At 36.4% G+C, this 22,549-nt stretch overlaps 1 protein-coding gene across 2 annotated transcripts in view; it reads left to right on the top strand.

Moving 5' to 3' along the window:
- The window catches only part of PRIM2 (DNA primase subunit 2), a 324,570-nt gene that overhangs the window by 154,454 nt on the left and 147,567 nt on the right, over positions 1-22,549 (top strand). For both annotated transcript variants that reach the window (XM_030928221.1, XM_030928220.1), the window contains exon 8: positions 14,668-14,735. In XM_030928221.1, coding sequence (XP_030784081.1) covers positions 14,668-14,735 — 68 coding nt within the window. The remainder of the gene's footprint in view (positions 1-14,667; positions 14,736-22,549) is intronic.

Genomic DNA, 22,549 nt, shown 5'->3' with positions numbered 1-22,549 from the left:
AATTGTTTTAAGTGTTTTTTTTTTTTTTCTTTAAAGTTTGAGGTTTGATGTGACTTTCTCCAATTGCTTTGAGACAATGATTGCCTGCCCCTTGCCACAGAAATTGGTGTCAGTTGGGTTATTTCAGGGCCGCACTAAAGGCTGATGGGGCGAGGAGCTGATGAAAACAGGTACAAGCCAACCAGCTGCCCCAGGGCACTCACTCCTACTGGAGCGTGCAGATTATACCCTACAGAGATTGCCTTCCTCCAGTGCTGCTGCTTTCTGGGACTTTAAAGGCTAATCCCTTTGAAAGAGTTACCCTTTAAAGGATTTACATTTTAAAGGAGTTTCCTGGTGGTAGGCAGCAAATTGGAATGATCAAGAGGGATTTTTGTTGCCAGTGGCTCATCCCCTCCATCCTTCTCAAATTCACCAAGAGGGACAGTACTAAGACTTGTGTTTTGGCCTTTTTTTTTTTCATGTATGTTTCTATACCTAGTAGCTCATAGCTTGTATTGAATATGATCCCAGAAGCCAAAATAAGTATATGGAGAGTACAGCCACTATTGAAAATATGAGGAGATAACAAAACGAATAGTATAGACCTCATGAAGCAGAATTATTGAACCGAGGGATCAGTAATTAAAAATAAACATAATAAATGCATTCAGCGATAAAGGACAATAGTAGCAGTATTAACAAACAAGAAGTCATAAAAAGAACAGAGTAGGAATATTAGATATGACAAATATGGGATCTGAAGTAAAGAGCTTAATCCGATAAATATGACGGATATAGATAAAAGTGGATTGTTGAACTTGAATATCATGTTGAGGACCTCTGAAGGCAGAACGAAAAGCAGAGATAGAAAATATATATTTTTTATTTTTGAAGAGACGTCTTACTATGTTGCCCAGGTTGGTCTCAAACACCTGGGCTCAAATGATCCTTTTACCTTGGCCTCCCAGAGTGTTGGGATTACAGGTATGAGTCACTGCACTTGGCCTAGCAGAGATAGAAAATATTGAAGAAAGCTAAGAAACATGGAGGGAGAGAGATAATAGGGCTAGCATTCAAATAATGGAATTCCCAGATGGGAGCAAAGAATTTGAAGGAGAGAAAAATATTCAAATAAATAATGATGGTAAATTGTTCAGAATTAAGAAAGAACAAAGACTCCAAATTCAAAGGGCTAAAAGAGTATCATGAAAGAAAGACGAGAAAAACCCATATCTTGGTAAACTGTAGTGTAGTGAAATTTAGCAATATCAAAACCAAAGAAATCTAAAATATTTTAGAATGATAGCGTAAATTATCCATATGGAACATGAGTCAGACTAGATTATCTTTTCAACCCCTAGGTTCTCAGTTACTCTGCGTATTTGAGGTGAGGGAAATCATCTATATAATTTATAATTCAAAACTTGCAAACTTTATGAATTCATATAGCATTTGATAAAGTATTTCTCAACATAATAAGGGATATGTTTTCCATATAACCTTCCTGATTGAAAAAGATACAGGGTGGCAGGTCATGATACATAACTGTAAATTTGTATAACTATTTGGGAGAAGTTACTAGCATTTTCATTAAAGAGATACATCTCTTTTTACTTTTGGGAATGTGTATGTGCTGTTTTCTTTGATCTCATATTGAAGTACGTGTTTTTTAGAAATATGCTTTTGCAGCCATAGATATAATGAAATAGATGATTTTCTAACAATAACATATGACATAGATGATTTTTAATCACATCGATGCAGGATTTTTCTCCTTTAGCTCAGCTAGGTTCGGGTCCTTGTCTCACCACCAGGAACAATTAGGCTCACGGACACTAGAGACTGAGTGGAGTAGAATTTATTAAGCAAAAGGAAACCTCTCAGCAAAGAGAGGGGTCCTGAAAGCAGGTTGCTGGATGCCCCCTCACAGTTGAACACCAGGGCTTTTATTTAAAAGCTGATGATGTTACCGGGGGCTCCTTGCTCCCAGAGCTCCCAAGATGGTGTTGGGCCGCTTCCAAAATGACAGAGGGCCACTTCCAAGATGGTGGCAAGCCTTGTGTTCTCTGATTTGGGGTTCTTGGCCTCACTGATTCCAAGGAATGGAATCTTGGGCTATGCAGTGAGTGTTATAGCTCTTAGAAGCCGTGGGTCACGGAACAGAACCGTGGAACCCAGTGACTAGTGTTCAGCTCAATTAGGGTGAACCCAGGCACTTAGCTATGCAGGAACAACGGCAAGCCTTTAGCCCTGTCAGGAGCAACAACGGGCGCCTCGCTGGATCAGGAACACAGCGGACACCCTGCCGGATCCAGAGGGATGGAAGTCAGTGGTGGGTCTGCCACGGCGGCAAACAACAGTGGTGGAGGGCAAGCGAAAGCTCAACTTGAGCCGTAACAAACATGGAGCAGAAGAGTGCAGTTGCAAGATTTAATAGAGTGAAATAGAGTGAAAACAGAGCTCCCATACAAAGGGAGGGGACCCAAAGAGGGTAGCCATTGCCCACTCGAATGCCTGGGTTTATATCCTGATCCTTGTCCCTCCCGCTGTGCTTTCAGGCGATAGATGATTGGCTATTTCTTTACCTCCTGTTTTTGCCTAATTAGCATTTTAGTGAGCTCTCTGATTTGTCAGGTGTGAGCTAAGTTGCGAGCCCTGTATTTAAAGGTAGATGCGGTCACCTTCCCAGCTAGGCTTAGGGATTCTTAGTTGGCCCAGGAAATCCAGTTAGTCGTGTCTCTCAATGAGGTTGGGTTCTTTATTTGTATAAGATGCCAATTCCTGGCAGCTCCAGCCAGTCCTTCCAGTGTGTGTGTGAACCCTTAGTTTGAGCTGTTCCATATCGATTTATTTCCCTTACTGGGCATGTGTTAAGGAATGGAATTTTCTACTGCGGGCATGTTTAGGTAAGTCCCCTGTGCAAGTTCCCTTATCTGTACAAAATATCTGGTGTAAAAACACTCGTGGGGCAGGTTGGAGGTTCTCTGGGGACCCTTCCCTTACTGTCTGCCTAAAGCAAAATGGCTAACTCCTTTCAACATTTCCTCATGCTCCTAGATTTTAATTCATTTAAATATCATGTTACTATTGCTTGTGTACCAGACAAAAGTCATAGTCACCTTTGGTTCAGAAATCTTCTGTCCAATAGAAATGTGAACCACATATTTAATTTAAAATTTTCTGATCTCACACCTGTAATCCCAGCACTTTGGTAGGCCAAGGCAGGCAGATCCCCTGAGGTCAGGAGTTTGAGACCAGCCTGGCCAACATGGTGAAATCCCATCTCTACTAAAAATACAAAAATTAGCCGGGTATGGTGGTGGGTACCTGTAATCCCAGCTACTCAGGAGGCTGAGGAAGGAGAATTGCTTGAATCCGGGAGGCAGAAGTTACAGTGATCGCAGATTATGCCACTGCACTCCAGCCTGGGTGACAGAGGGAGAACTCCGTCTCAAAAAAGAAAAAAAAAAAGTTACAAAAGGATGAAGTTAATTTTAATTTATTTGATTTAACCCAATATATTGCAAATATTGTCATTTTGATATATAATTAGTATACAAAATTATTGAGATGTTTTACATTCTTTTCTCTATGTTAAGTGTTTGAAATTTTGTGTATATTTTATGGCATATCTCAAATTTGGACTAGCCACATTTCAAGAACTCAGTAGCCACATGTGGCTAGTAGCTATTGTATTGTCAGCACATCCTTAAAGCAAATGATTGTTCAATACTCTGAGAATTGTTGAGCAACTTAAGAACTGCCTTTAAGACTTCCATTTTATTAAGAATTTGTAGAACTGGATAGTTCTGTATCAAGCGATACATTATTTGTTTGCTCTAGTTTTAAGGATAGAAATTACGTCAAAGCACATAAATCTACAAAAAGGTCTGAGATTGATCGATTGATTTCTACAGCTTTATTTTCTTTCTTTTTTTTGAGACGGAGTCTGCCTGTGTTGCCCAGGCTGGAGTGAAGTGGCGCCATCTCTGCTCACTGCAGACTCCCAGGTTCACGCCATTCTCCTGCCTCAGCTTCCCGAGTAGCTGGGACTACAGGTGGCTGCCACCACGCCTGGCTAACTTTTTTGTATTTTTAGTAGAGACAGAATTTCACTGTGTTAGCCAGGATGGTCTTGATCTCCTGACCTCATGATCCGCCTGCCTCGGCCTCCCAAAGTGCTAGGATTACAGATGTGAGCCACCGTGCCTGGCCTTGCAGCTTTATTTTCTAAAGTCTATCTAGTTCTGCCTGGATGCCTAACAGGCAGTTCAGACTTAACATGGGCAAAACTGAATCTCTTTTAGTTTTTATTCCAGATTTGTTCTTGCTTCTGTTAGTGAGTAGCATCTTCATTCTTACCTTGCATAGGGGCCAAAAAATCATCTGTCTTTGACCTGCAACTAGAATGTTGGTGAAAAGTCACAAGCTGCTGTTGCAAATGTCCTGTTTCCTTAAGTCCGTTGTTGCCCATATGTTTACTATATGTCTTTAATCAAAAATATTTACTGTACTTTTAGGTAATGTTAATGTAATTTAAAAAATCAGTGGCAACTTATGGCAAATAAATGTGTTTTTTGGTAGTTGACTTTAAAATTATGTGAACTCTTTGATAGTTCATATGAGAGCACTCTTGAAGCATCTTGGTAGGACAGATTTTAGTTCATGCTGGCGTTAATTTGCATTTGATTAAAATAAACTGAGGGGGAAATAAATCAGGCACAAATAGCAGAACAGGAAAATCAAGCTTTACATTTGGTGCTCTGTGCTTTGTCCAGAGGATCTTGTGACCATTCATTCAAAACATTTTACTAAAGAAAACAAAATTTGTCTAAGACGTGCAAGATGAAAATCTCTCCCTCCTCTTAGTTTTATAACTGTTGATGGTTCTCTAGTCACAACAAAGTGCATTTTTATTTAAAGACTGTGGCTGCTTCAAAATAATACTATTTGGGACTTCCTGTGTGTATTGAGACCTCTTGGAACTATCATTGACTATGAGTTTTTGTTCCCTTTCCCTTTTCCTAAGATATGTAATAAAACATGAAGACGTCAAGTATAAAGGATGGCAATTGCTCAGACTTGTCCTTTGCTTGTCTGGTTATCCATCAAACACTATCAGCGTGATTGTGCCAGAAAATATGAAATAATGTCATTGGAAAGCAATCAGTCAACTGTATGTCAAGGTCATTTAAAAGTCTCAGCCAGCTGTTCTGATATCAAAGAGCATTTATAAATATGATATATTAAAATGATTACTCTTAGGAAGTGTATCCCCAAATATGCTTACTTTACCCTCACTCTTGATTTTATGCCTTGGTACTTTGAGTAGGATAGGGCAGGTATAGATAATAGTATGTCACAGTGGTCTAGAATCTACACCCTTCTTCCTTGTATGATATTATCTAGGGTCCATTCCATCACAAAAGTGGCAGCTCATCTTTTTGGGCAGTCAGAAAAATAGGCAGTTATAATAGCTACATTGTTTTTTAAAAACTTACGCAAGCAGGTAAGGGATTTTTCACTTTTAGACCGGCATCTTTTCTAATTATTGTCTCTAATCTAAAAGAAGATAGAAAAATATCATAACCTAAGGAAACAAGGAATAAGAAAAATGTCTACTTTTCATAAGAATGGAATTTTGCATGTAATTTTGATTTACTAGGTGACCTAAATTAGCAGGGAGCTGATTTATATTTTTACTGGTATTAATACATTAAATTGAGGGGCTTCTGTGTTGTTAAAGGAATTCTGTGTTATTTGAAACTTCTGTGAATTTAGAAATGAGAAGACATCAGTGATGTAGCTTGCTACTTGTGATGATTCCTAATTTTGTAAGGGGAAAAAAAGGAGATGGAAAAGGATTTGGAACAACCCCGATGTGTTTGTTACAACATTTCAAAATATATCCATTTCATTTTCCTTCCAACATCCTCAATAATATTAAATGAGTTTTGTCTCTAAATTTCTGATGAATTAAACATTTGTGAAATGCATCCTATGTAATGTTGGATCAGAAGGCTGAGGTGAAAATTCCAATTGGCATAAATGTGCTTATCACAGTAAAGACATTATACTTTTCTATTTTCATTTCATAATCAATGGTTTCTGTTGATTTTTGTGTTTTAGCAATGGAAATTATTTATTTTTCATATTCTGTTTTGTTTTAAATATAATTAGGAAAGTTTTATAATGAATCACAGGTCTCTAGTTTTAATAGGCAAAACATGTTTATGTGTAATTAAAGTTAGTCACATAGTTTAAGAAGCTCCTTTTGGAAGGGCTTAAAAATAGAAATCCTTTAGTAGAGGAACAAAATTATGTAATAGTCTCATTTATTTTTAAAGAAAAACTGTAGGATTAGTTTATGAATAAAGAAAATAGCTTAAATTTAAATTAAACTGAATGAGTCCAAAAATAGTGAAATATCTGATTATTTCAGTTAGATAAATAAACTGTGAATGAGATGTAGAGGCACACTGGGCTGTTCTATATTTAGCTAAAAACATTTTCAACATCTACAAAGGCAAGATGTCTGTCAAGGAAGACATCATTGTGCTCTAAGAGAGCAGAGAAAATTAAGTCACAGAGGCGAGGAAAAGTAGCTGAAGTACTAAGCAAATGAATACTTTCTGCAGCATCTGTTAACATAAACATTAGAGGTATGTTGTTAGCCATCTGGGGCTACCATCCTTGAATTATACATTTGGATCAGTGGTTTGAGGTTCAGCTGTGGGGGAAATAGAAATCTCTATGTATTCTTGTTGATTACTCACCCTTAAGTTCTTCAAGTGCGTTTCCAAGGACTATGTTTTGTTACACAACAGATTGCTGTCACTGAGGCATTAGTAGTGATCTTGTCCACCTCCTACACGCCACTCCCCATTGCCTTGTTGTTTCGTTTTGTTTTTGTTTTTGAGACAGGGTCTTGCTTTGTCGCCTAGGCTGGAGTGTAGTGGTACAGTCATAGCTAACTACAGCCTCGATCTCCTGAGCTCAAGCAATCCTTCCACCTCACCCTCTCGCGTAGTGGGGATTACAGGCATGTGCCGCCACACCCGGCTGATTTTTTTTTTATTTTTAGTGGAGATGAAGTCTTGCTATACTGCCCAGGCTGGTCTCGAACTCCTAAGCTGAAGCAGTCCTCCTGCCTAGGCCTCCCTAAGTGCTGGGATTACAGACTTGAGCCACTGCGCCCAGCCCACTCTCGTTTGTTTTACAGCCATTCCCAAATGTTAACGAAAAAGTCCAAATTGGGGGAAAAAGAGTTCCTGCAGAAAATGATAGTGTATATTTTCATATACATGTCTTTTCTGTGTCTCTTCACTTTGGTAATTAATATAATTGTGGAACCTTTGACACTGATTTTAGATTACTTAATAAAGAATATATTTAAGTGTAGTGCAGAATAGATTATCTTTAATGTTTGCAAAAAGTGGTACACTGTTTAGTAATATTTAGGGAAAACGGTAAGATTGCCAGTGTAATGGGCAGGCTATATGTCTGGAAACAGTCTCAGCAGGAAGTTAAAGGAATCATGGCCTATACTGTTTACAGAAGATAAACAACATGCACTAGGAAACCCACTCTTCAGTCTGGGCCATCTTTTAAACATTTACTGGAAGCCTGTAGATACAGTTGGCAACTCCAGTGTACATAGTAGAATTTATGTGCATATTTAGGAATTTCTATGAGAAACTTCCACATAATAAGATTTTGCACAAGATTAATGCTTACAATAAACAGTAAAGGAACAGTTTTGGTTCTGGAAAACCTAGATAAGTGTTTATTTTCTTACATTAAATAAGAAATTGATAAACGTATATTTAGGTAAATATGGTATAGATGTTTAGGAGACAAAAATGATGAATGAAAATACAGTAATAATAAGGAACTTTAGAACTTCAGTTATTGCCTCACAGATTTATTAAATGAATGAAAAAAATCTAGGAATTTAAATGGTTTTTAGAGTCTTTGCATAAAAAGATTTTTGGCTGAAAAAAAATGTTGTCTCTCTCTAAACGGTGGTAGTCACATGAAATGACACAGTGAAAAGATCCAGAATCGTCTCAGCCAACTCCCAGCCTCAATTGTACCACCAAAGACTTATCTCAGCTGGGCTGTAAGGAGTAAAAATATAGTAATATGTTTTCTAAAGTAATAACATGGCCAAATGTATGGGGCTAAATATACTAAGGAATAGATAAAACCATAGGATAACAATGGCACTGTGTTACTCAATGGTAAAATAATTAAACATATTTATAGTAAAAGCAAGAACATGTTCTAGAGTCAAACGTATACATTTTAAAGATAACTATATGAGATTAAAGGAAGTTGATGGTTAGGGCATAAAGGTCATCTGTTGTTCACCCTCCTTGAGTGTTCCAGGTATCTTTGGCTGAACTGTTTGAGAGGTCTTGAGGAGCCTCAGAGATAATATCCCTGTTAGTGATATTGCGAGGACTGGAGTTTATGTAGAATTCCTACACATAGTAAAACATGAGGAATGCCAACTGCATGCTGCATTATTATTCCATAAGAGCAATTCCTAAAGAGGCTAAACAAAAGGTTGACAGTTCAAGCTGTCCAGTACCAATGCAAAAAATAAAATACATTGAATTCTGTTTGCCAGATCTTTCTTTTGCTTATGAGAAATGTAATTGTGAAACTGCTTGTTATAATAGCTTAAGAATTTTGAACCCAAATTATCAGGGTACTCTGGAAGTAAAATGATTTTATGGGTGTTTTACTCTAAGGGGGAAAAGTCAGTGATCCATGTACATTTATCACTGCATATCTCTTAATACCTTTTTTTCCCCTAGCTCAAGCGATTGTTTTACATTTCTAAATGATGTAGAGCATCAGTAAGGTGCTTAGGTTAGCCTTTGAATAACAAGCTTCTTTTCACACCATAGGTTTCATGATCAAAAATCAGCACTGGGATGTCTGCTTGCACTATTCCCAGGTTTGCTTCCTCGGTTCTTCATATCATCCAGACCCCTGAACTGGAAATATCTTGTTAACTCTGCACCGTTTAATATTCTTTGGAAATTAAACTACTTGGGCATGTTTAGAGCTCAAATGGAATCTATGCGTTTTGCTTGACAAGGTCGTTGGTTGCTTTTTAGAGCTTACATATTGAAAATCATGTTTGCAGCCAGCTGATAGAGAAATTTCCATGTATCAAAGCATTGTAGTGATGAAACCACCTCTGTTGTGAAGATCAACTGAACTAATGTGTGTGAGAGCCCTGTGGAAACCAAAAAGTGCTGTGGGCATTTGAACACTAGACTGTTATGATTAGTGATGAATAGCATCTCAGCCTGCCAACGGAGGACATGAAACTGGAGAACAAATTTGGTTCCAGGAGCAAGGGGAAATGTAATGTGGAATCTCACAGTTTGGGGTTTGTAATTGGGATCTGTTGCTATTATAAGAAAATGTAGTTCAAAAGACACAGGATTTTCTGTTGTTAAAATCAATGAAGTTAAAAGAGCAGCTGCTTGTAAAAGTTAATTTTATTTGACATCTGCCTTGGTCCCAGTAATAAAAGTGATAGTTCTGTTGAACAACCTGTTCTCTATAAAGCTATATCTTTTTGTTTCTCTGAGGTCTGTTTAAATAAGTTGTTGCCTTTTGATTTAAAAAAAAATTTTCCTGATCTATAAATTGTTTATCTCTTAGAATACATATATAAGCATAACCTATGCATCTTTAATTTACCAGAAAAGTGCTGGTAAAAACAGATTTCTAGATTTTGAGTTGGCACTTGTGGGAGTTACAAAATGCAGTAGGAGCCATCTCAAATCTTATGTGAAATGAGGAGAATGCAAAGACATTTTGAAAAATATTCCCTATTTGTTTTCCATTAAAATATTTGGTTCTTTGTCATTTTACATAATAAATAATATTTATCTCTTTGTCATTTGTAAATAATAAATGCCACCACCCTAATACCACTGTAAGAGAGTACTATTCTGGTTCTTCGAATAGGCAATATTATATGAAAAGAAGGGACCTAAATTGTACTGATTACCTATCTTGGATTTCTTGATATTGTCATTCCTCTTGAGTTTTTGTAAGGAAGCTGAAGTGAGTGGTAGAGGGTAAAAACACCAGAGAACAAAATTGAGCAGTATTTTCCAAGTGAGCATTGTTTTCCTGTCATTTTTATGTGTTTTAATTTCGCCAGTGTTGGGTGAACAGTTCAGAGAAGGGATTTATTATTTTAAAATGAAGCCACCCTCTTGTTCTTCATTTTCAAAAGACTGGGCCACCTTTGCATTTAAAATGTCTGTTAACTCTCTAAGAACCATTTGCCGTATTTGCTTACGTATTTACCTCCTTGTGTATTCTTCCCTCCCTTCGTGCTCATCATTTGAAAAAGAAAATCATGAAAAACCTGTTCTTCCTACAGGCCTTTATCAATCCCTTTAAACAATTCTACTTCAAAATAGCAATTGGCTAACAGCAGAATCTCCTTTAGGGGGTTTTAAGAGCAACAGCCAGCTTCATAGCTGGAGGCAGAGAAACATTTGTTCACAGAGTGAAATTCATTTATTCTAGGTGTACAGCAAGAGTTAAAGGAGCTAGTGGTTATGTTTTATAACTAATCTACACTTGCTTAAAATCAGTGTTACACAACTTCAAGTCGATCGGCAAAATTTCTTGTTCCAATTAAGAATGGCACATGCCTGACAGATATCTCTAATCTTCCATTCTTTATCCAGAGCAGACATTTCAATCTGTACTGTTTCCTGGATGGGGCTTGTAACTGATGGCATTTAGGACATGCTCCTTGGCATTTGAGGGAACAACAGAAACAAGGTGGTCATTCTCACCTTCTCCTGGCTCCTCTTCTGAAGCAGGCCATAAACCCTAGCCGACCTCCTCCTGAGGTAGGTTATAAAGCCTTCATCAGAGATGTGCCCTTCCTAAACCTGTCTTGTCTCTGAAGACACAGGGACAAAGAGAAGATTCTGAATAAACAGGACTTGCTAAGTTTCCCCCAGTTTATTACCATTAGACTATATCCTTTTGTCCTTCAATGATACTTTTGCACAACTGTCCATAAAAAACACACGTTTCCCTGTTTCTTTGGGTCTTCATTTCTGAAGGCTCCCATATCACGTAAAACTTAAATTTGTATGCTTTACTCTTGTTAATCTGTCTTTTGTTATAGGACTCTCAGTCATGAACCTAGTGATGGGAAAGAAAGATAATACTTTTTCTTCTCTACAGAATGAACCCTCAACATAGTGCCCAAATGAGCTCAATGACAGTTGGACATCCCTGTTTTATGCATATGATATGGGAAGGTTTAGCCAGCTCATGGCTTTATCTGCTACTTATTTGCTGATAACACTTAAATCTAAATCTAAATCTCTCCTGGTCTCTACATCCATATATATTTAGTTACTTCTTAGTTGAAAGCACCTCAAATTCAGCGTGCCTAAAATGAAACTTAAATTTTCCTTCATTTCCCACCTTCCTCTTCTGTACCCACTGTCTTGCAGCTGATAGAATTATCTACCTACCTGCATGTCCTCTCCATCTTCCCCTTCTCTGATAGTAGTTCTGTGGAGCATACCTTTACGTATTTCATAGGTACGTGTCTTCCTTTCTGTCGCTACTGCCTCTGCCGTAATTTGGTTCTTCATCTTGGATCCCTAGATCACTGGATGTGCCACCCTTTTGACCTCTTTGCCTCTACTTTAGCTTGCCCTCCTCCAAGCCATTCCTTACCCTGCTAGGAAATAAGTCAGTCTTCCCTCTCTTCCTCTCTTGAACTATTGCAAACACAAATGTGTGCAAAATAGTAGAACATTCACGTATTTACCTCCAGGAATTAACCAGTGTTAACATATTGTCAACCTAAAATAATCAAAAGGGTCACAGTCTAGTTTAAAGAGGGTTTATTCAAGCAAAAAGTTTGGACTGGCCACATGGAAAACACAGGCTCCAAAGAATGGAAGGCAGTGTTCCAAAGTGTAAAAACTTAGGATTGCTTATATAGACAAAACGTAGGGAAGTTTAACACACTTTCAACATCTTTCTATGTTAGGCTTAATGCATACCTACAATGATTGGATTAGTTAAGGAGGTCTTTTTCTTTCTGAAAAGATATTTAACATTCCACACTGAAGATGTAACTGTCATGGAGTCTTCGGTGCCATCTGGTCCGAGTTAGGTAAGGACAACAAAGAAGGCCAGTTAATCTGCAACAAAGGTCAGTGATTGGAAGCAGGGAGGTTTGATCTCTCCTAGTTATTTACAGAACCAATACGATGAAAAGAAAGATAAGCTAAAATCTGAGAAACAGAATTGCAAACATGTTAAGTGATTCAGTCTGCAGAGCTTCACTTCTTCCTTGGCATAAATTTAGAGGGAAAAGGTTAGCAGATGGGTTTGCCACTTTAAAGAGCTTTGGAATAGCTTTATTACTTCATATCCTTAGCGTGGAGAGATGCATGCTTTTTTTGTAAATGCTAATTGTTTTAAAAGTTGAAAAGAAAACCTTTGGAAAACTCAAAAATCTTTCTTGAAATAATTTTACTCAGAGCATTGGCCTCTCCCTGTCTTAAGAATCATTCTTGCTAGATTCAATATTGAAAGTAAGTTGGAGGTGGGAAGGGGAGGATGGGAGAATGCGTATCATCGAACACATGTGTTCCAGAAAGCTGGAGCTGTGGAAAATTTCTACCTGATGTGCTGTCATTGTGTTTTGTGGAATTGGCAGAAGCTGTATCGGCAGTCACTCATTCAGTGCCTATTGTTTCAGTAATGCCGCCTAAAAGGAAAATTTTAAGAAAATGTCTGATGAAAGACTGATGTAATAACTTTACCCTGGGAGCCTGAGGGAATTACTAGATGATTTTAATGAGGGGTGTGGTTAACTTTCATTTTGAAAATTTCACTCTGACCTTGGTATAAATTAGGGAAGGGGCAAGAATGGCAGCAGAAATAACAGTGGAGATGTATTAATAGTTTAGGGAAAAGGAAATGAAGACTGAAATTAAGAGGAAGGGGTAGATTTGAAAATCTTTCCTGTATGGACTGAATAGATATCTAGAAATATTTTGCTCTTACTGAGGTGTTTTTTGTTTGCCTCTATTTAGAAAAGATAGTTTGATTGGAAAGCATACTATATAGATTGACAGAAGTGACTGAAAAAGCCCACTCTGTGCTCTGTTTTCAGAGAATTGACTTTTGAAATGTCTAGATAAATCATTTAAATCGTTTTAGAAAACAGCTTTGGTTCTGAGACATGAAGTCTCTTGAACAATGAAAATGGCATTTTGTAACAAGATTTGACATTAACAGATAAAGGATGTATTAAAGTATTCAAGTGTTTTGTTTATAGAATTTGATAACCTTGATAACATCTTTCATGTTACAAAATACAAGACTTAGCATTTCTCAGGGATACTGAAAGTGTGTTGATTGTGCTAAAATTACAGCAGATTAATTGTCTCACTTTATCGTATTTTAAAGTAGTAACTTTGTCGACGTGTTGACTCTTGTACAAAATTGGGAAAACTTCTCCATTATCATTAGAAATTATTTAATAAAAGTGACTTCATATATGGCACTTTGGTCAACCTTTTTTCAAAAATATAAAAGATATTTTTAGATGATAGTTTTATTTTTATTTGCATAATATAATTAGATTTGATGAATTAAATGTCTGTTTTCCATTAGGAAATTGTAATTAATGTATTAAAAAAATTAAAAAGAGGATACACTATATAAACCCAAAGGGTATCTTTCAGTTTGTTGCTTGCCTTAAGGTTTTTTTTTTTGTGAATTGTTAAATGATTGATTAGTAAAATATGAGAACCATTTTGATCATAATTGAATCCTGAAGAGATTTATCTTTTATTTTTGTTTTGATGTTTTATTAAGTTTACCTCAAACTGTCAGATTACTTTGAATGGATGTCTTTAATTTCCTTGTGTCAAATTCTTATAAAAAGACATTCTCTTAAGAACATAGAAGAAAATACAGATATATAGATATATAATTAATATTGTAATAAAATAGATCAGAAATTCACATTTTGATGATATGCTGTCAAGTTGGTACACAGTATTGGCTCTGACTTCTTATTTCCTAGCTCAATTTGAGGTCATATTTCAATATTAAATACTTTGAGTTGCTTCTGTATACTTAAAAGATACTCTTCTTTCCTTATAGTCATGCGGCTGACAGAATGAAGTCCATACACTTCTATATGTAACCAGTTTCACAGTGGCTTAGCTATAAATCAGAATTTCTTTTCCCAATTTCTTCATCATCTTAGGACTCAGTGCTACAAGATTGGTTGTTATACAATTTTACATTTAGAAGTTTTTACATTTTTATTTACAAAGATAATAGTCTTATAAGTGAATGCTTTTTCATGAACTCAGGACACTCCCTTTTACTCTCTGTTTTGCTCACCTTTTTCTTTACTTTTAAACTTAGTGACATATCCTATGTCCTTAGAACCATGTAGCTAACTTTGATCACGTAATGTGTCAGGTTTTTATATAATTTCTTGATTTGAAAAAAGAGAAACGTAACCTTGTATTTTTAAGTATTGCCTCCTTATCTGCTCTTCAACTCGTTTTACATTTAGTATTCAAATATGTTCGGTGTTCAGCCTTTGCTGTTTTTACTAATTTTCTTCCCTGCTTTTAGTTAACAGCCAGGTCGTTGCCTGCTGTGCAGTCTGATGAAAGACTTCAGCCTCTGCTCAACCACCTCAGGTAATACAAAGGCACAGCCTTGTTATGCTTATAAATCCAAGTGCAGTAAAGTGAATAAAGTGTATTAAAGTGGTGAAACCTCTTTGATTACTAAAAACTTACTTTTTTTCTTGCTTTCATTCCATTATTCCAATTGAAGTTCTTAATACCATGTACTTGTTACCCTTGACTTTAGGGCACTGTAGATAGCTCTTTTAATTCAACAACAGTGTGCAGAACTGCTTGATAAGTTTAAGTTAAATGAGTGGAGATAACTAACTTTATAGAAAGATCTCGAATGAGCTATTTTTGTAAATACAAGGTTAAGGCATACTTTTATTGAGGATAGATGAGATGGATGGAGTTCATTTCTAAATACAAACATCATATAGTCTCATTATTTAAAAAATAAAGTTAGAAAATACAGGAAAGGAAAAGGAAAAAAACTATCATTACTGCTCAGAAATAATATTTATCCTTTCTATGTTTTTATTTTAATTTTAATTTTTTTAAATTTTTTATTTTTTGAGATGGAATCTTGCTCTGTTGCCTAGACTCGAGAGCAGTGATGCGATCTCCACTCACTGCAACCTCTGCCTCCCGGGTTCAAGCAATTTTTGTGCCTCAGCTTCCCGAGTAGCTAGGATTACAGGTGCGGGGCACCTAGCCTGGTTAATTTTTGTATTTTTAGTAGAGAGAGAGTTTCGCCATATTGGCCAGACTCGTCTCGAACTCCTGACCTCAGGTGATCTACCTGCCTCAGCCTCCGAAGGTGCTGGGATTACAGGGGTAAGCCACCACACCCTGCCTTTCTATGTTTTTGTTATTGTTGTTGTTGTTTTTTACTTAGTGTTGAATTTATAGTTTGTGTGACGATTTTTTTTCCATTTTTATAAACATTGTAATATTTTTTACCTTAGTATTAAAATCTTTCTAAAAGCATTGTTGTTAGTGACTACATTATATTTTCTTGTATATCTGTACTGTAGCATATTTATCTCCTTTTGGGAAGCTTTAGACCATTTCCAGTTTTTTTTCTTACTGTAAAACAATGCTATATGTTAACCTTTATCTGTTTATTTTAGATCATTTTCTTAGGGTAGGTTTTCAGAATTGAAATTACTTTGTCAAAGGGTGTGAACCATTTTAAAGATTTAAGTATATATGTATATTTCTTTTTCAAAATCCTATTCTACCTATACACTCATATTTGTATAAGACTGCCATGTTACTATACTCTAAACAAGACAGGGCAGTCAAAACAGTTGCTAATGGGTTAGACATAGAGATACTATTTGATCCTGTGCATTTTGTTGGTAATAATAATTCATTTTCCTTATTTTGAGGTGGGATTAACTACCTGTATTCTTTGCTCACTTATTGATAGCATCTCCTGATCTTATTTGCTCTTACAAACTTTAAAGGATAGTAACTTTGTTGTATTTGTTACCTACTTTTTTTCTAAAATTCTAAAATTGTATTAGTCAACATACCTACATTTTCAAGTTTTATATAGTCAAGCACCAATAGTGTTTTCCTTTATGGTTTTGAAAAATTCTTTTTAAACTTCTCTTTCAGAAGTGTGGATAGATTTTACTTTCTGGTATATTTTAGTTTTCTTTATTTTTCCTTTATTTCTTCCTCCCCTCTCCCCTTTCCTTGCCTTTTCTTCCTGCTCTCCAGTAACTATTCCTTCCCAGACAGCTTTATAACCTTTGTATAATTGTTTTGTTGGGTTAGGAAGAAGGGAGGGTTGATCAAATCTAATATTTCAGCAGGGACTGAATAGCATACATTTTTATATATAACAACATTTATACATGATTGTTAAATGTACTAGAGCTCTGTGTTAGTGAGTTAAGAATCTCAGAAATTATTTTTGAGTCTGTTGCTTAATGCCCACCTGCCGCATTCAACTCTGTTGGCAGTTTTATCTCTTGAGTTTATCTCTTGCTATCATAGCCTCTTGTCTGTTTGCTTTGCCCTTTCTAATATATTTTACATCATTGCCATATGTGTTTATATTATTCCTTGGCTTAAGACCCATCTCTGCCTCTCCAATTTCATTCTGGAGGAAGCCGGAACTTCTTAGCCTGGCATAAGAGGTCCTTCTGGAAGAGGCCTGGGCTGTCTGTCTCTTTGGACTCCTGTTTTAACACTGAGATCCTAATTTCACCAAATGCCATGAAGTTCCTTTAACACAACATGCTTTTGGCTCACTCACCTCTATGACCTTCCAAATATTTTTCCTTCTGCCACTTCTATTTATGTAAATTTATATATATATACTATATATATAATTTTAAACATTTTAAATGTATTTAATATAATTTTAAGGTATTTTAAATGTATTTAATACAATTTTAAAATATTTTAAATATATACAATATGTATATTTTATTTATATTTAAAGTATATTGTAGATGTATATAAATACGCAAATCTGTTTATATTCTCCCCATGCTCCGCTTTTATAACAACTTTTGCTTGTCTTTTAAGACTCATCTCAAGCATTACCTCTTCTGATAAGTTTTCCCTGACCATTTATTAGTTCACCTCCGTAGTCTGAATTGGAAGTCTCTTATAGATATTTTCATAATATCCCATGCCTTCCTCTGTATTACAGAATTTGTGATATTGTTATTGTTTGTTTACTGTTTGATTTCTCCATTATAGTATGTTTGAAAGCTTGTAAAGTGATGTTCATATTTGTGTTTTCAGTAGCTGAGACAGTATCTGGCGTATGATAGGTATTATATGTTTTGTTGAATGAATGAATGCAAGTTGTATTAGTGAAATTTTGTTGTTTTTTTCTGCATAAAGCTTTTATAATTCATAAATCATAATGTCATAATTTTTTTCCTAGAAAACCACTGGTTCAAAAGGTAAAAACCTAAAGGGTAGAATCTCACTTCTAGTTAATCTCACAGTTGATGCTGAGAGATAATGATGGATTCTCCTTCCTCCATCTGAGTATGGTAATTGCCAGCTAGAATTTAGATTAACTACTGACACATCTCTTCGAGTCCTTGAAAGTTGCACAAACTGTACATTCATTTAAGGGCTTTTATTCTCTGTGGAGTTCACTCATGACTGGTTGCTAGGCAACCAGGACTAGATGCTACATGTAATGTGCACCCACTGATGTTGCTTTTTTATTATTATTAAACCAAACGGTTTCTCATTTTATTACCATGTCAGAGACATCTATATGTCGGGTGGCATCTGATGTGCATGACACTTCCTGTTCTACAAAGTAACCTTGTGGTAGGCCTTTCAAGAATATTGAATTGTTGCTTTTGCTTGTCTAAATGTAATGTTTTTGTTTTATCTTCCTTTTGCTTAGTTCTAAATAGGAAATAATATTATTTGGTTTGAGAAATTCTAATAATAATTTTGTTAGAAAAAAATTGATTTGCATGAACTGTGTAATTTAAATGTTACCTAGAGGTGGATGGACATTAGGAGGTTGATACCGAGATCATTATTAGGTCTGATTTTATTTATTGGCTCTGATGAGGAAAGAGGAATGATGAGTAGCATTTCAATTAAATTTGTCAATAAAACTAATTTGGGAGATAATACAAAATACCTGTAAAAATTGAAGTAGCAATACAGAGAAATTCTCAAATCATTTTACAGGATTTAGAGACTCAAAGAGAATTAGAGTAACACTGCCAATCAAATAATCTGAAATACTGCTTAGCAATATATATTATTTTGAGACTGCAGAAGTGAGGTGTCCAAACTTTTTTAGTTGAATCCAATTCTCAAGTACAGAAAAACATCGTGTTTCAATATCTTATGGCAGTACAACTATGTTTTTAATTCATTAGTATCATCCATTCACTCATTAGTTAGTGCCTATTATGTGCTTAGAATTAAAAGAAAGCACACAATCTCTGTTTTCAGGGAGTTAGGTTTGATTTCATTTGAGAGATAGGCACTTGAACAAGTTATAAAATTTGTAACATTTTCTATCAGAATTAAATACAATGTACATAATTTTATTAATTGAACTGTCTCCCTCGTGGAATTATCTCCTTAAGTAATTGGGCCATGACTTAATTGTTTTGGTTTCCGTGCATTCTAGCACAGTAGTGGCTCACAGTGGGAGCTCAGATTGGACTGAAATTTATTCTTTTGTTGTTGTTTTATTCTTATCAGTCAGCTTTCTCAGGCTGAGTGGACTGAACCATAATCTCACTTGAGGGATAATGTTGTCATTAACTAAGAAGGAGAATAAAGAAAGGAAGACAAGGCAATTAGGGAATGAATATGATTGCTTAGATGGTAATTTCAGTAGTTTCAGACATTTTAAGCTTGAGATACCTGTGGTGATGTATGTGGGGGATGTTTAGTAAGTAGTTGAATACAGACCCACGGTTGAAGAGTGAGGTTTACATCAGGGAGACATTTGCTAATCATCACTGTGCAGGTCTTGGTTAAAATAAAAGGAATGGTTGAGATCACTCAGGAAGAGAGTATAGAGAGACAAGAAAAGGGTGAAGGGTTCTGAATTGAACCCACAGAATATCAGTGTTTAAATGACTTGTGATGGGCAGTGCGGGAGTTGGGATATGAGAAACCAGTAAAAATACCAGGGAGGAGCCTTGAACAAAAAAGATTAGTGTGATGATAGGTGCTGATGGTATGGATACAAGTCCAAGTCTTATGAGGATTTGAGGAATAAATAAGAAATGAGGCTGTGGAGATATAGGGAGTAGGCTACTCTTGGTAGAGCTTAATTCTGAGGACATGTAACGAAAAAGGACTGCATTGGTGAGCTTCATGGTTGAAGAAAGTGTTTTAATTTTTCCTTAAGATTGGTAAGATGAGCATATTTACAGGTTAAGGCAGAAATGAGTAGTATGGGAATAAGAGGGAATAATTGAAGGGGCAGTGTTTTAGAAGGCAGAAGGGGACAGGCCAGGAAGTCAAACTGACTGGAGTTTAAAAAAGTACTTTCCAACCTAGCTTTTTGGTGTATACTCAGAACAATCCAGTGTGGAGGGTAGATGGTTATTTATCATAATCCCTATTTTACAGGTTGGTGATGGAGCCTCATGATGTTCTCATTAAGAAAACCTAATTTTTCTTTTCTTTTCTTTTCTTTTTTTTTTTTTTTTGAGACAAAATCTCGCTCTGTCACCCAGTCTGGAGTACAGTGGCATGACCTCGGCTCACTGCACCCTCCTCCTCCTGGGTTCAAGTGATTCTTCTGCCTCAGCTTCCTGAGTAGCTGGGACTACAGGCACATGCCACCACACCCAGCTAATATTTTTATTTTTAGTGGGGATGGGGTTTCGTCATGTTGGCCAGACTGGTCTCAAACTCCAGACCTCAGGTATTCTGCCTGCCTCAGCCTCCCAAAGTGCTGGGATTACAGGTGTGAGCCACCATGCTCACCGTGCACCAGCCAAGAAAACCTAATTTTTCTAATTAAAAATACTGCCTTTCCCTCTCCTCAAAAGAGATGAGTTAATTATTTCATAAGACTTTACCATTTTTCAAAATTGATACCAGGAACTTTCCCGTTGAAAGAAATAAACTTACTTAGATTTACAATAACATAAAGTTCAGAGAGAATTTGTATAAATCATTATTTCTGCTTTCACCAAATTGCATATGATTAGACATGTAATCTAAGGAGCCTGCATCTCATTGTGGCTTTACTGTCATTCTCATAGTTATATAGCACTGCATTTTCTAGGGTGAATTATACTGTTCACTGATTTGGTAGTTTGGAGATACATAAAGGTCTTGGAATATGTTCCCATGAATGTAGAAGTTTATTGTAAATAAGTATCTTTGCTATCCTAATTATGGTACCATGGGATAATATTTATAAAAATGGTATTAGGCTAGCAAGTGTGTATGATAAAGATGGTTATTTTTATTTATTATCTCATTTATAAATATAAAGTGTAAATAGGTGCAACTAGAGAGGAAAACTTGCAGCCCATATTCTACATGTGATAACTTTTAGTTGTGTGATTGAGAATTTTTCCCCCTTAAAAATAATGACTACAGTGTAGGTATCTTCCTCCTTTATCCCTCCACTTCAAGATATGAAGTGCATTGGGGGACAGCATATTATAAATCACTGTAATAGTTACTATTATTGGCTGGACGCGGTGGCTCACACCTGTAATCCCAACACTTTGGGAGGCTGAGGCAGGCAGATCACTTGAGGCCAGGAGTTCGAGACTAGCCTGGCCAACATGGTGAGACCCTGTCTCTACTAAAAATACGAAAATTAGCCCAGTGTGGTGGCACGCACCTGTAATCCCAGCTACTCAGGAGGCTGAGGCAAGAGAATCACTTGAACCTGGAAGGCGGAGATTGTCGTGAGCCGGGATCGTGCCACTGCACTCCAGGCTGGGCAACAGAGCAAGTCCCTGTCTCAAAAAAAAAATTGCTATTATTATTATTATTATTATTATTATTATTATTTTGAGACGGAGTCTTGCTCTGTTGCCCAGGCTGGAGTGCAGTGGCCGGATCTCAGCTCACTGCAAACTCCGCCTCCCGGGTTCACGCCATTCTCCTACCTCACCCTCCGGAGTAGCTGGGACTACAGGCGCCCGCCACCTCGCACGGCTAGTTTTTTGTATTTTTAGTAGAGATGGGGTTTCACCGTGTTAGCCAGGATGGTCTCGATCTCCTGACCTCGTGATCCGCCCGTCTCGGCCTCCCAAAGTGCTGGGATTACAGGCTTGAGCCACCGCACCCGGCCAATTGCTATTATTTAATGTTTTGTCATTAAATAATAACTCATTTTAAAAATGTGTATTTGTCACACCACAATTTTGTGAGCATATTTCAGCCCAAGAATGAATTAGAAATCAAACAAAGATAAAACAAGCTAAGAAAGACAAGTATTACTTATAGTAAGTACTTGGACTGCATCATATGGATTAACTTTTAATGCATACTGATTTTGCAAGCAGATGTTTATACAAACCTTTATTTTAAAATCATTTAAAGTAATGAAAGCATATTCCTTCAGTTGGTATTATTACAGACTACTTTTGTAAAATTCCTTTTCCTAAGGCGGTACATTTGATTAATATGCACACATTTCTACTTACTCTTCTAAAGAGCATGCTTTCACAAATTTTTTATCAGACATGTAATCTCTGTAAGAAAGCTTTTCTTACTATCCACAGTGGTACAGTTATCATTGTTTTCTTTTTGAATTAGTTCTCATTTTGAAATCAGAAAATTGTGTGGGCATTCATGTGTCTATTGTGGTAAATATGAAAATAAATGCCAGAAAATGGTTTAGTAGATAGGGGCTTCATCAATTGAGGGCTGAAATGAAAGCCTCATTAGCCTGGTCCACATGCTTCAGTTGTTTGTTAGCTCTTTCTCATCACCTGTTTCCAGTCTCTGGCAGTACCTTGAACATTTATTTCCTTTTCTACATGCAGCAGCACAAGCTTTTAGTTCAGTGATTATAGTGAAGGTTTTCCAGGAGCTGTGTAAGATATTAATAAATTAGAATATATTGTTTTCCATTGTCAGCTTTGAATTATAATTTTTTCACATCTGTATGGAAAATGTTAATGCCTTCTTAGAGGTGTACTTGTGAATAGTCAGCATTTTGTTAGAATCAGCTCATTGTGTTAAGGGCACTATAATTGGTACTGATTATGTACAGAAGAATAGATGTGGTCCCTTAACTCACGATGTTTATATTTTTAAGGGGAAAGAGGGCCAAAGTTGATAAACAGCACCCCTCTCCCCACCCACACACATACCCAAGTCTGCACCGGAATAGTTGCTGCAAGTTAATCAAGTAGATAGTAAAGAGTGGTGGGAAGTCTTAC

The sequence above is a fragment of the Rhinopithecus roxellana genome, chromosome 4 (genome assembly GCF_007565055.1).
Source record: "Rhinopithecus roxellana isolate Shanxi Qingling chromosome 4, ASM756505v1, whole genome shotgun sequence".
Classification (NCBI taxonomy): Eukaryota; Metazoa; Chordata; class Mammalia; order Primates; family Cercopithecidae; genus Rhinopithecus; species Rhinopithecus roxellana.
This window is presented reverse-complemented; position numbering and strand designations above follow the sequence as displayed.